At 40.8% G+C, this 15,053-nt stretch overlaps 1 protein-coding gene across 10 annotated transcripts in view; it reads left to right on the top strand.

Moving 5' to 3' along the window:
- auts2a (activator of transcription and developmental regulator AUTS2 a) overlaps positions 1-15,053 on the top strand; it is a 1,176,696-nt gene that overhangs the window by 1,153,883 nt on the left and 7,760 nt on the right. For 9 of the 10 annotated variants that reach the window (XM_072589564.1, XM_072589566.1, XM_072589565.1 and 6 more), the window contains 2 exons: positions 5,353-5,436; positions 10,609-10,831. In XM_072589564.1, the coding sequence (XP_072445665.1) occupies positions 5,353-5,436; positions 10,609-10,831 (307 nt within the window). The remainder of the gene's footprint in view (positions 1-5,352; positions 5,437-10,608; positions 10,832-15,053) is intronic. The other variant, XM_072589572.1, reaches the window with a different exon arrangement.

The raw sequence follows: 15,053 nt of genomic DNA, 5'->3' as shown, positions 1-15,053 counted from the left end.
GATGGACAAGCAACATTTTTTGCCATACATGATGACGAATTAGCAGCATCTGATTGGAAAATATGTTTTCCACTTATGTGTCCAACCTGAATTTTCAGTTCTCAAGAAGTTATGCAGTGTACATTGTGAACCAATTACCTGTTTGTTCGAGGTGAATGGATTAATTTCCCACTTACAGGCTCACCTGATTATTACAATAAGAGAGCGTTGCGTGTTGTAGGGACATCTGAAAGACCAGCCTGAGCCCGAGATTTTTAATTGCTTGTTCACTGTTTTTCAAGTAAGATGTTGAAACTCAACCCTGAAATCTAATGTAAAATTGAACTCCATTCTGCTGATAGTTTTCGAGTCACATGCTTAATATCAAAATAAAGTCAGTCTGAAATCACAACTGAGCGAGATTTTTTAAACATCAATTGAATTGAATCAAATGTAGAATCATGCCTGTCGAAAGCAGTCTAGACCCAGTCAAGGTCATATGTCACAAATAATTCCCAAGTAAGGCACCTTTTGTGGATGTGAGATTGAATACATCCAACTGTAGGAAGAGGCGAAACTTTCAATATTTTACAACTTCAGTGCAGTGTGTCTGTTTTAAAACTCCCTCTTTTTAACTGTTGTACATTCTCCTAAGACATGTTTAAATTGTTTATGATAGTTCTTCCCAGCATGCTGCATTATGTCTCGCCCCAGACCAAAAATATTCTTTGAAATTACTCCAGAGATTTCACTGACAGCATTTGGGACAGCCGTCTGAAACAAGAAACACAATTTTCCTTGCATTCAACAACAACTTACCTTTATATAGCACATTTGACAATACAAGATGCCCAAAGATGTTCAACAACAGCAATATCAGCAAAAAAAATTGATGAGAAGACATTGTCAAGACAAATGACCAAAAGCTGTATTGAAGAGCTAGGGTTTAAAGACTGGCTGAAAGGAGGAGAGAGACGTAAAGAGCTGGAGTGATTAAAAATGGTATTGCAAAAGCCGCCAGAGTTCAAGGATTGGATAATCCTCAGAGGCTTATTGAACTGAAGGATGTTACAACAATGGGAAAGCATATCGACAAAGGTGTGGAATTGATAATTGGTATGTTGCTGAACAGGAAGCTGTTGTAGATCAGTTAGCAGAGGGGTGTGTTGGGTGAATGATGGCTGCCAGGAGTTAAGATTTGGGCAGTGCTATTAGATGAGCGCAAGTATGTCTGTGGTGCCAAGATAGAGGTCAAGCATGAGAGCATGGCATAGTCAAGTGTAGAAGTCTCAAAGTGAGGGATGAGAATTTCAGCAGCAAAAGAGCTAAGATAGGGTCAGAATTGATTCGTACAGACATGGAACTAGGCACTCCTGCTGATTGGGTAAATAGTTGATGGTAAGTTCATCTTGGGGTCAAACATTTTTGGATATATTTCTAATCGACCTGTTGAGAAATGTTATAATGAAGCAGGTGGAACGTGAACTTGTTACAAAAAAACCCCACAGGACTGCAGATGCTGGAAGTCTGAAACAAAAACAAAAATTTCTAGGAAATCGCAGCTGGTCTGGCAACATCTGTGGAGAAAAAGCAGGGTTAACATTTCAACTCCCGTGACCCTTCTTCAGAACAGGATGGGTTGTGAATTGTCCAGTTCAACTTCAGCATCTAGCTGCCCAAGATGGAAATACTGGCTGGCCAATAGAGTTTGGGACAGGGACCAAAGGCAAATCCAATGGCTCCTGAACAGGGTTGCAGAGACCACCATGCTTAATTAATTACCCATGCCACAGAATACACCATTTGTGCCTGCTCATTCCAATGGTTTTGGTATCCAGGAGGGATTAAAGGATCCATTGACTGACTGGACATCAGTAAGAAGTCTGCAGTATGAACACCACTTAGCCTGTTAAAAGCTATCTGAAATCTCTTAGATTGGGGCAACAGCTCAATGAAGCTAACCCCTTTTATAAAGTCAGCAGCCTCCTCCCAAACAAAACTACCACCTGCCACTCCTGTTGCCGTTGCCCATGTGCCAGCTGGCCAGAGCACTGTTATTGTATTGAAACTGAGCGTCAAGCCCTTTCCTGGGGTTCTGCTTTTCCCCAAAGCCACCTGCATTTCTTTCACTGGAAGTCAGCTGCCTTGTACCATCTCAGAGGCAGGCAGTAAGGTCATGCTGAATTGGAGCACTTTGCTTGGTAAAGGCACTGGGAAGATTGCATTAAGGCAGATGTGTCACATTTTGTTCCACACTGAGTTTAAGGTTGCTCTTTGAGAAACTATGGCCAGATAAAGCCATCAGATGAGAACCTTTGTCTCCACTTTCTTCCTTCACCCTCTTTCAGTAGCATGTCCCACCCTGCATAATGACTGTTCACTGTCATGCTGCTTCGTACTGAACCCATGTGCGAGAGCAGCTGGTTTGTAAAAGCCTCCAAAGTCAGCAAACCCCCTTCTGCGGCTATGCTCCCTGGAGACTTTGACAACCACTCAAAGCACCAAACACCTGTAGTATTAAAACAAAAGGAATCTATAAGGAACATACTGTAGGAAGCAGATTGCGTTAACTAGCATTGTTGTTGTGAAGGTGTGTCTTTCCTGTTGCTGAACCAACGTTCAGCCATGTTAAAATCAGAAAGAGCGTTAACTGCAGTTTTGACTTAGGGTTCATGTGACGTAGTGGGAGTGTCCCTACCTCTGGATTAGAAGACCTGGGCCCAAGTCCCACCTGCTCCAGAGATGTGTCTGAACATCTCTGAATGGTTTCATTTGAAAATGTCTAACTATAGTGTTGATCTCCAAGGTGGACACCATCAGCACCATCAGCCTTCTGTGCAAACTTTTAGCAGCCATTCTCTGCATGTGTTCATACTTTCATCAACATGATGCCCAGGGTGATTCACCCCATAAGTTCCATATTAGAGCTCTGAGGACATTCAAAGCGTCTATCCAACCGTATTTTCTCACTCAGTAGCTTTAATCTTCCTGTTATTTAGTTGGAGGAAATGTCTTCTCATCTATTTTGGATGTCAGAGATGGTAGAAGGATTCAGAGAGGTGGTACCTCAAAGTTTCAGGGATAATGAGTCTCAGTTGACTGCTGCCCACTTTCCCTGATACACTAACAGTTTGTCAAGCAAGTATTGGGTTTGCATGACCTGAGGAAAAAGTGAGGACTGCAGATGCTGGAGAAGGAATGAAGAAGAGCTTAGGTTCGAAATGTTGACTCTCCTGCTGGATGCTATCTGACTGGCTTTGCTTTTCCAGCACCACACTTTTTGACTCTTTCCATGACCTGACTCAATGAACCCAACCTCACACCATTTCTCCTCTTTGATAAATCAACAGAAGAATTTTCTGCTGATTCGTGCAAGTGGTCAAGATAGAAGTTGTACTTGACCAGAACACACCCCCATAGTAATCTCCAGTCGAGCGGCACCTAAGGTGCAAAAGATTCACATGAATAGCAGGGAACATCATTGGAACAGAATGACATTTAAATTTCCCATATTTGTCAGGATTTCTCTGTAGAACCATGTCTCTGAAGACTACATTTCACAAGAGAAGCAGTGATGATGCCATTCCAGGTATGCACAGTAAGCATGGGATTGCCAACAGCTGTTGGGTGCACATAGCAACCCTGAGTTTTCACATCTCCGATATCTTCCAGGCTGCCACTTCGAATTTTCAATCACAAAATTCAGCAAATGATGCACCAAGTGCATGAAGCCGGCAGCATATGACTTACTTGCAAGAACAAACAATTTTAACTTGTTCTCCAAGATAACTGAGTAACGAATGAACGAGCAGAGGCTCTGTTCTTTGGAAAAGAGGTTATCTGATGGTCTCGGGAATTATGAAAGGATTCAGTCGGGTAGATATCGCAAAGCTCCTTCCGTTTGTGGTGTGATTGCAAACCAGGATCCATCAATAGAAGTGACTAATGGGACCAATAAGATAAGCAGGGAAGTAATTGATGACAGAGCTAGGAGTGTATGAAAGTTTGCTCCCACATGGAGTAGTTTTGAAGCAAATGCATTTGTGCATTGAAATGAAAGTTAAAGATTATGGATGTGAGAGAGAAATGAATAGAAAAGTATCATGAAATAGGGTGGGAAAAGGTTCCTGTGAAACACATTTCTGGAAAAAAAAACTAGATGATTCTGTGGATGCAGTGGCTATCTACAATTATTCCAGATGACACGATACTCTAGACCTCCACAGAACCTTGTCAACAATTTCACTTTCTTTATGAACACACATGGGCAATGAATATGCAACTTGTTTGTCACTACCATCTGCAGCATAATGCAGCCTTCTGTGTTGGAAGAGGAGTGTAAGGTTGACTGCTGTGCTTTGAGCACATAGTTGATAATATCAGTGGAAGGTGTCATACAGTTTTACAGCACAAAAACAGACCCTTCGGTCCAACCAGTCCATGTTGACCATAATCCCAAGCTAAATTCCCAAAATCCCACCTGCCTGCTCCTGTCCCATATCCTTCCAAGTCTTTCCAATTCACGTACTTATCCAAATGTTTTGTAAATGTTGTAATTGTACCGACACCCACTATTTCCTCAGGAAGTTCATTCCACACGCGAACAACCCTCTGTGTAAACGATTTGCCCCTCTGTGTTTTTTAAATCTCTCTCCTCTCACCTTAAAAATGTGCCCCCTCGTTTGAAATCCCCCACCCGAGGGAAAAGACAACTACCATTAACTCTATCTATACTCCTCATTATTTTATAAACTTCTATAACATCACCTTTCAACCTCTTCACTCCAGTGAAAAATGCCCCAACCTATCCAGCTTTTCTTTATAACTCAAACCTTCCACACCCGACAATATCCTGAGGGGTGGGGTGGGAAGAAGGGCTCCTGTCTGACCTATGGAAATTAGAATCAGGCTGGTGGAAACATTGGAAACCTTCTCACACAGTAAGGGAGCTCTTTATAATGAAAGGATCAGTGTGCTTTTGGGCTGGTGATTGGAACTCCATGATGCAGCAAGCTCCTTGCCGGTGAACATCCAGTGTGGTGGATGTGTTCACTGTTAAACTTGATATTTCTTAATCTGGAAGAGAAAGAAAATAGGGATGCTATTTCAAATTTTACAAAGTATTTCATGTTCTTGGGATGTGTAAATGGTGAAACATCCCCGTTAATTGCAGCTTGAACAAAGTCTTATCTCTATCTCAACTTGACATCACTAGTACTGGTATACTCCTGACTCTGGGTGGCCAGAGTCCTGTTAGATGAGTTGAGTTAAGTGGAAGGATTATTTTTAATTGCAGTTAGAAACATTTAAAAAAATTCATTGATTTTGATCGAAGGAGTAACTGGTGGACACGTATTGGTTTGTATTTTTTAGAGCCCTTTAATAGACCAAGTGGTTTGAGTGGTCTGAGATCCTTAAGTAACAGCGCCTTTGGTGGACTGGGGAACCCTTCAATCAGTGAGTATTTCTGTCCTTTCAGTTCTTTGTATGACTCTCTCATGTTTTACGTTGAGAAGTGATACTTTGGCTGAGACTTGAGCAGTACTAAGCCAGTACTGAGAGTTATAGCACAGCCAGGATTGTTTAGCCATAAAACAAAACCAACTCCATGCTAGTATACCAAAAGAGAGATAAGCATATGCTCTTGAGCTTGTCATTGGACTAGATTGCATCTGTGTGGATCACGCCTGCATATGTTACAGCTGGGTGTGTCACATCTATATGTTGTACCATTCTATATACCTGTGTTTCACACCTGCATACACTATGCAGTCTGTGCATGTGCCACGTCTGTGTATATTATCCCATCTATGCCTGACCTGAGTAAATCTTTCCTCTTTGGATCATACCTGTGTATACTGCACCTATCTGTGCATATTACACCTATTGGTTGCATTTGTCTTTATTACTGCTATGTTGTAGCTTTGTAGTACATCTTTGTCATGTCCTATCTGTGAATATTTGTATTATGCTTGTGCATATTATTATCAGTGCCACACCTGTACGCTATTTATACAGAAAGTATTTGTGTATATTGGTGTCACTACTGTGTATGTCAAATGGATCTGAATTAATTACATCTATCTTTAGATTCAAACAGCTGACCTATCTGAACTGCTGTATCCCTTTTACTGTTTCTTTGTATCATCCTTGAATGAGAAATGTTTTAGAAAATCTGTGCCGGTGTATTACACCTAATATTGGATTATATCTGTCTCCTTGAGTGCAGGCTACATTCCCAGGCCTTGTCCAAGTCATCATGCATTCTACACAAGCCAAACGTTGAATGACAGCAGATTTTTGGACCCATTAGACTGAGGGTCACTTCCACAATAGGGTGTGCATTTTCAAAGTCAAACAAAAGAGGAGTTGAAATGTTTTAAATAAAAGTTTATTGAGGTTTTGGTAACTCTGATTGACTTCATAACAGAAGCCCTGACACAGATGAATGTCCCTGAACTCCTAAGTTGTCTCTGTTTCCAGTCTGCATCTACTCTTAATCCCAGTCCTTGTACTTAGCAGTATGTTCGCTAACACCTGCCCCAAAGCGGTACTGCATTCTGCTGGTGATGTAGTGTACATTGGCAGTTCTTTTACTGGATTTAGTTCCATGCATTTTAAATTTTTTGATAAATTCAAATTTACATTGTGTTTCGGATGTACACTATTATGGTCTTTTTGCATTATCAACCCTTGTTTTCCTTTGCCTTCATTTTGTTTTGATAGATTGCCATTCCACATTGTAATTTTGAAAATGTCTTGGAGAACCTGTGATGAGTTGATTCCATTCATGTGTCCATGAGCTGACAAAAAATTCAAATTCAGCATTTATGGTTTGCAACTATAATAGAGAACACCTTTAGTGCTGAGTCATACTGTGCATTTCTCGAATTGGTAGAGTTTGAGCTCACACTTATCTCAGTGACTCCACACGCACTTCCCTGATCTGAATTATCTCATGTTGCAAACCCCCTAACACGAGAGTTCTGTAATTTACAGAAACTTTCTTGTACTACTTGAGGGAAATGTCAATGTATAGTTAGATATGCTGATGGAAGATTGAATATTAAAGAACTTCAAAACACATAGGAATATGAATTAATTGTTGTGTTGATAATGTTGGGTTGTCTTGTATGAGCAGATAGGAAATCACTGTATCAGTGACTCAGGGCTACTGTCTGCTGATCTTGGATTAGTGGTGCTGGAAGAGCAGAGCAGTTCAGGCAGCATCCAAGGAGCAGCGAAATCGATGTTTCGGGCAAAAGCCCTTCATCAGGAATAAAGGCAGAGACCCTGAAGCGTGGAGAGATAAACTAGAGGAGGGTGGGGTTGGGGAGAAAGTAGCATAGAGTACAATGGGTGAGTGGGGGAGGGGATGAAGGTGATAGGTCAGGGAGGAGAGGGTGGAGTGGATAGGTGGAAAAGGAGATAGGCAGGTAGGACAAGTCCGGACAAGTCATGGGGACAGTGCTGAGCTGGAAGTTTGGAACTAGGGTGAGGTGGGGGAAGGGGAAATGAGGAAACTGTTAAAGTCCACATTGATGCCCTGGGTTTGAAGTGTTCCGAGGCGGAAGATGAGGCGTTCTTCCTCCAGGCGTCTGGTGGTGAGGGAGCGGCAGTGAAGGAGGCCCAGGACCTCCATGTCCTCGGCAGAGTGAGAGGGGGAGTTGAAATGTTGGGCCACGGGGCGGTGTGGTTGATTGGTGCGGGTGTCCCGGAGATGTTCCCTAAAGCGCTCTGCTGGAAGGCGCCCAGACTCCCCAATGTAGAGGAGACCGCATCGGGAGCAACGGATACAATAAATGATATTAGTTGATTTACCTCTGTCTGCTGATCTTGCTGACTGGATTTAGAGTTGCAATGCTAGGAACATGCCATGATCTCTGGCTTGTCCTCTATACCAATGATTTCCGGAAAAAAATGAAACATTAAAGAGGAAGGAAGCAGATTAAAATCCACAATAGACAGTCTGCTTGCTAGTGGCAGAGATTTGATTCAGCAGAGTTGTAGCTAATGTAATGGTAGTAAAACCAGTTCCGTGACTAGGAAAGTAATTTGGAATCATTAGGAAAACAGCAAGATGGGTAAACAGAGTCAGTTAGATGGAGCAAAATGTACAGGAACAATCATAAAGAACAGGCCTGGAGGCAGGGATAGCAGGATAGTCAAAGAACCCAAAATATTCTGGTTGATAAGGAAAAGGAGCCAAACGTTAAAAAGAAAAGATTTTGAAAAAAATACAAGATAAAGCGAAATAGTGAATTAAAATGCAGAAGGAAAAGCGATGAAGGAAAACATAAATGCTATTAATGGCAAGAAAATGTTCATGCTAAGAAGAGTAAATGGGGTTTAGAGTCAAGGTCATTATGGCTAGCTCATAAATCAGTTTGTTTGGCAGAAAGTACTTCAACAAGGTTGCTGTTCTCCATTGACATTCGTTGCTATTACTGAAGTATTGCAGCAGTATTGTGTTGCACAGGATGGTGCTGTTGATCTGCAGTTGGTCTTTTATATCTAAAAAATTAGCCAGAATTTCATATCTCATTCTCTAGTAAATTAGGTCTGATATTTTAAAAAGTGGAAATGCTGTTAACTCATGGAGCAACATTTCTTGTGCTACTGGAAGGGTGACCACACGATGTTCCATGGGCAGCATTCTTCCCCCTACCGTTCTTCTGTATCCTGCAAGTTTGGCACTTTAAGTCCAGGTATTTTTGTCTTGATGACGATCATGTTTATTTCTCTGTGTTCTTCCCCTCAGATGTTAGAGTACAGAAACAGATCATCTGGTCTATTAAGTGAAGACATGACTCTTTAGTGCTGAGTTCTGTGATATACCATCATTGCCTTGTTCCCTGAGCTTTCCCTGACATTGAGCTATTGGCAAACTCGACTGATCCTTCAAAAAGCTGTGTTCACAGCCCCAAGTCAATTCACATTGATAACTCATTCTGTCACTCAACATATCCTGTGCATTGTACACTTAAGAGGAGTAGATTGCAAACACAGATGAAACCATTGCAAAACATGTTCTAAATTGTTGAAGTAAAATTACAAACCAATGTCACTTAGTCTGTTCAGATATCTTTATCGTAAAGAATCTGTACGTACATGTGAAAAACCTGTATAAATCTGACCTGTGTTATAGATTGTGTCTCAACAATTTTAGGAATTATGGTTGGTGTTTGATAAGTTGGATTGCATCCAGTTCAATGTTGCATGGTTTGCTTTGTTTTATTTTAAGGGGGTCAAACCCACATAAAATGCATTCTTCTCATGAAATTTTCTCATGAAAAGTTTTATCTTAGCTCATGCAGATGTTTTAAATGCTCATTGCACTGTTGAAATGATACAGAGTTAGCAAAGTAGAAGATCTCCGGAGCTCAGTGTCAGTTAAACTCAATGGTGGAAATTTTGGGGCTTGCCAGAACTGATGCTGAATTTTACCGTGTCCTTCAGGACATTAGGGTGAAATTTGGTCCTGAGCAACTTGCTCCCAATGGGACGGACTGAACTATTTTACTATAGGCAGCCACCTAATAGGCCAATTGCAGGCCTAAAGTCCAACCAAGAAAGATGAGTGCGCTGCTGACCTAATCAGAGGACCAGAATCTCTGAGGTCTCAGCAGATCCATTACAAGAGGTGGTTGTGGCTGAAGCCACACAGAGGAAACCTCAGAACAGAGACACCGTCGTAGAGGTAAGTTCATATTAATACTGTGGATAGTCAAGCAGAAAAGCTGGGTTAATCATCTTAAAGGTTAAAGCCCTCCAGTGGGAGTGATGGCCCATAGGAACTTCCTCTTCCTCTGGCAACACTTTCTAGAGGGGGTATGGAGCCTCTGATCTGTAAGACGACCACTGCCATGAAGCTCATCACCTTTATGTGCAATGGAACTTGGGTGGGGGAGGTCCTACTGTTGACAAATTGCAGTCGTCCCCTTACAATGTTCCTTATCAGGACCTAAATTTATGAAAACTGGCTTCATGCCCATTGGAGGGGGCAACTGATCCGGTTCCTGCCTGCTCCCGGGCAAGACTGCCCAGGGGGCACTATGCCAATACAGCACCTTGCTTTTTTTGCCAGTATCACGTGATACCACCACCGATCCAAACCTCTCAGTCCCACCTCCCTCGTATTGACTGGAGGCCAACAAAGTTCTGCCTTTAATCTTGAAGATCCAACTGACCTATGGAATATAAACACAGCCAATGTTCATCCTGTTTGTCAGCTTCTAGTGACCTATGGGCCTGAAAAGAACCGGCAACTGAAATGTTGCATGAAAATAATCTCCATCATGACTCCTGCATGTGGAGTGTGGATAAAGGTAGACAGGCAAACTAAATTTGAACTTTCTTTGAATTAATCTTTTCCTCTTTGTTACCAAATTAGATGTGATCTTTTCAAATGAATTTAGCTTTCTTGTAATTTGTTTTAATTATTGATTATTTGAGGGGTTAAATGCCAATGTATATTGCTGTAATCTTTCCCTTCTTATTCCCAGCTGCCAATAGTATGTATACATTTTAAACTCAGAGTGCGTTGCTTGGTAAGTACTGACAAGCCTACCTGCCAGACTTTTTAAACATTGTTTTTTTTTTGTATTTTTGTTTTCTCAACCATTTCAGCATCCAACACAATGTTCAGCCACAAAGATGGCCCCAGTATGCAGAGCTTTAGCAACCCTCACGAACCTTGGAATCGACTCCACAGAACGCCACCTTCGTTTCCAACCCCACCCCCTTGGCTGAAGCCAGGGGAGCCAGAGCGCAGTTCCTCTGTAGCAGCTCATGACAGAGATAGAGATGTAGAAAAACGAGACTCTTCTGTTAGTAAAGATGAAAAAGAAAGGTACGAGGGGTTAAGCAAAATAATTCATCCAGTCCGATTCTCTATTTAAAAAGAAACAATGAACTCGAAGGTGTGGGTCATTCATTATCATATAATGTCTAGGCAAACTTCCTTCAAATCCAATTGGCTGATTCATGTGCTTTATTGGGCACCTCTACCTCAGTTAATGATTCACATATTTTATATTTGCAAATTTAACAGTCTTCTGATTTTAATTGACATTCGCTACCTTCAATCTTTAAAGTCAGAGAAATGTGAAATTCACAAGCTATAATTCGTTCAGTTTTGTCCTATGCCCATTTTTAGATAATGTTCCAGCCTCCTTTTGCATTTCTTCCACGCATCCACTCTCCATTTGACAGTGGGTACAGGATAGCTTGTTCCTAGATGCAACCTGTCACTACTCCGTGAAGTGCCTCCAGGACACATGTTAAAATAGTCGAGGTTGACTATCTCTGAAACATCTTTCTCCTTCTCCTTTCTTGATTCAGTGGTCCCTTTATACGTAGCACAGCTATGATCTGAATCTCACTGGTGGAGGAAGAGAAGATATGTTCTGCCCAAACATGGTGTGGCACTGAAGTCATGTGCTCTCAAACTTTGCCGATTGACTTCACACCACTGAATTAAAAGATACATAATTTTCTTTTAAAGAGCCATGATAAATAAGAAACTAAAATAAATAACGGAGGGAATTAAATCTGGGGGATGTGTGGTTGGGTTTACAGCCAGGATATCTTGCATGGTCACCATAAATGGAATGCTGTGGTGCTGCCTCATTTCTGGATGAGGAACATCTGATCATGTTATTACAAGACAAACACCATTATTCCATTCCTTATTGAACACAAATAGAGAGCCTATGCTCTGGAACAATAAGCCGCTCTTTCAATGATAGCAGTATTAGATTTAAGTAGGAATTTAATAATGTTAATTTTAAAAACAAGGCATTTTTCACCATTTTTTTAGGATCTTATTAAAGTATTTCTTTACAAATAATTATAATTGCTCGAGTAGTTTTCTGATCCACAACTTCAGCTAATTAGAATGTTTCTGTTCATTTTTACTGGTGGAGCCTCTTTTGAAACCTAAGACTGCTAAAATCATTTTAATATTAAATTTATCAATAATCAACTACTCAAACCAGGCATCTAAAAACAGCATCAATATTCTGATTAAATTCAGAAACTGATATCCCTTGAACCTGTTTGTAGGCAATTAAGGAGGTCCACAAGCTAAAAATATCATATCATTCCATTTTTATTTTATTTTGCACAGAACTAACCACAAATATAGCTGTAACTGTAACATCACAAATAAGCCATTTTCTGTCTAGAATGATACATTATTGCTCATTCACTAATGGGTTCTTCAAAGAGTTGATTAGCTGCTGCCAGTGAAAAGGGAATTAACATGGTACTTCTACCGTCCTATTAACTAGAGAAATTTTAGTTAGCCTAGAGTATTCTAAACTCCAGCAATGTGAATCAGAAACAGTATGCTTGCCTGGTGTTTAAAATGTAGCTGTTTTAAACTGGTGCTAATTCTTTATATCCTTTGAAAAAAATATTGACAAAACTAAATAGAACCCATTATTGATCCTAGGTGTTCATTATCACTGAGAGACTACCATTGCAATGCCCATAAAGTTGTGCTAATGCTGTACTGTTGCACACCAGAATTCATTTTGACATGATGTGAATCCTGAAAGGCACACCTTCAAGTTCAATATGCAATTAGAGTACACCTTTGACAACACTGCTAATGGGATTGGCAAATAAAAAAAAGTTTGGTTTATTTTTGGAATGGTTTGGAAAAATGTCTATTATTCTGTTAACAATTGACGAATTTGAATTCCAATTTCTGTATTCCTCAATGTTGTTATGTCAATTTCTTACCTTATTATTTTTACTAAGCCAGTTAGATAATGCTGATGAAATGGGAGGAACGTTTTATCGATAAACATTTTATCTAGAAGTATTTTAAGTCTTGTATAAAAATCTCTATGGAGAGGTACAATTTATTAAAATATGTGTCCTCCCATTTGTGGAAATAACATTGGGAATGGTTCACTTCAATAATTCAATGTGGAGGAAGTGTGATTGTATCAATCTGGACTGGTTAATTTTGTTGACGTTGAACTTTTTGAAGCAATTTGGAATTTTCTCCCATTCCAGCCTCAACCATTTCTCGAGTTAAATCTCTCCGTCTATCAGGGTAGCTCTCTTGGCATCCCTCAGTATCTTACCACTGTGGCTAGAAGATCCATGCAGATCAGTGAGACCACTTTTCAGGGTGCACTCACTTGGGGAGGTAGAACTCCAGTCAACAGCTTTGTTAAATAAAATGTGGATCTAAATACTCGATGTTAGTCTTTGCACCCTCTTTATAATCATATCGGTAAAATGTTATCACCATGGGGAGGAAGCTACACTGTTTGCTTTCAGCAAACTTTCAGGTTAATCTCTGCTAAATCAGATATGGATTGTATCCAACTGATCATTCGCTATTCTTAGTGCTGTTGGTTCTCAGAGGGGCATAGCCAGTGAAAGCAGTAGCATTCTGTAGTTGACTACAGCCACAGCTAAGATTAAGACATAACCATTATCTCATTCCCTTCTTACTCATAGTAAGTGTGAGAATATTTCTTTTAATGTTTCCACTGTCAATCTATATGTTCATCATTTGAGCCCATGGACTGGATTTATCTTCTCCTGCCAGCAGGGGGCTTTGGTAAATACATCCTGTCTGCCACCCAATATAATTGTACCAGCGGCAAGGTGGCACTGAGGAGCCCACCTGTACATCGCTGCCATTTAACTGGCAAACAATGGCCACACAAAGTGGCCAGTTGGGCAAATGACGAACTAGGGGTTCCTCTCTTTTACTGGGACTCAAAGGAGGGATTCTTAAAGTGTTGACTCCTCCAACCTTCTTCCCCCAGGACCTCTCACTGGTCTGATGCATTGCAGCTCACCCCCTTGCATCGCCTGAGTTTTGTACTAGGAGTGGCCACTGCCACTACTGGTGGCATTGGTACTTCCAACGTTGCTAGGCTCTGATTAGCTGTACCAGAGAGACATCTCCAGTTGGTTATTAAGTGATGGCAGGGCAGCTGTCCTTCCCTTGAGGAGACTGTCCACACCGCTGTCACTCTTTTAGCTCAGGGTCGTGAAGGACAAGGAGACCATGGAATCCCAATCTCTTCAGTTTCATATTGCATACAAATGGGTGCCTTTGAGAGGGTTGTTTTACCCATTTGATCTCAACCTTCTGGAATCTAAAACTTCAATGGCTTTCCATTCCAACTGAAATTTTAGGTGAAGAGTGGGACCAAAAATTCTAGAATACTCTGAATATTGAGGAATGAACTGGATTTTAATAAACTAAATAACGGAAGCTTATGGTAGATACCAACAGCTCAGAATATTAGAAGACTTCGAGACTTAAAAACCGTGCGGGGGTATTACTCACTAAAGAAATGAGGGGCTGATTAAATACTGATGAGTAAAATGGAACCCACAAGACATTTTTATAAGTTTAATAGGGCCAGGATGATAACTCAGGAAAGGTTGGGGTCCATTAGGGAACAAAGTGGCAAACTGGGTGGAGTCGGAAAACATTGGCGAGGTTTTAAATGATAACTTTGTGTCTGTACTCACGTAAAGACCAATATAGGTATAGAAAAGGGAACCGTGATATACCACAACAAATCACAATTGAGAGGGAGGAGTAATAGTGGTTTTAGCAGGCTTAAAATTTGATGAATACCCAGATCCAGATGAAATGTCTCTTATACTGCTGTGGGAGGCACGGAAAGAGATTGCAGTGATCCTTATGTTAACATTTAAACTCTCTCTGCAAAGAGGACTGTAGGACAGCTAATATGACATCATTATTTAAGGTGATAGAAACTTCCAGAAAGCATTCAGCAAGGTTCCTCACAAAAGGTTAAATCGTAAGAGAAGAGCAAAGTGTTATAGGTAGTATATTGGCATGGATTGAGAATTGGCTCATGATCAGGCAACAGGCAGTGGCGATATGCGGTTTGTTTTCAGGTTGGCAATCCGTAACTAATAGGCTTCCACAAGGAACAGTGCTGGGACTGCAATTGTTTACAATGTGTATTAATGACACAGACAAGGGAAGTGAGTGTACTGCAGCCTAGTTTGCAGATGACACAAAAATAGGCAGACAGGCAGGCTGTGAGAGGGATACAAAC

The sequence above is a fragment of the Chiloscyllium punctatum genome, chromosome 19, assembly GCF_047496795.1.
Source record: "Chiloscyllium punctatum isolate Juve2018m chromosome 19, sChiPun1.3, whole genome shotgun sequence".
In the NCBI taxonomy this organism is placed as follows: Eukaryota; Metazoa; Chordata; class Chondrichthyes; order Orectolobiformes; family Hemiscylliidae; genus Chiloscyllium; species Chiloscyllium punctatum.
The sequence above is the reverse complement of the archived record's forward strand: the minus strand, read 5'-3'. Positions and strand labels throughout refer to the sequence as shown.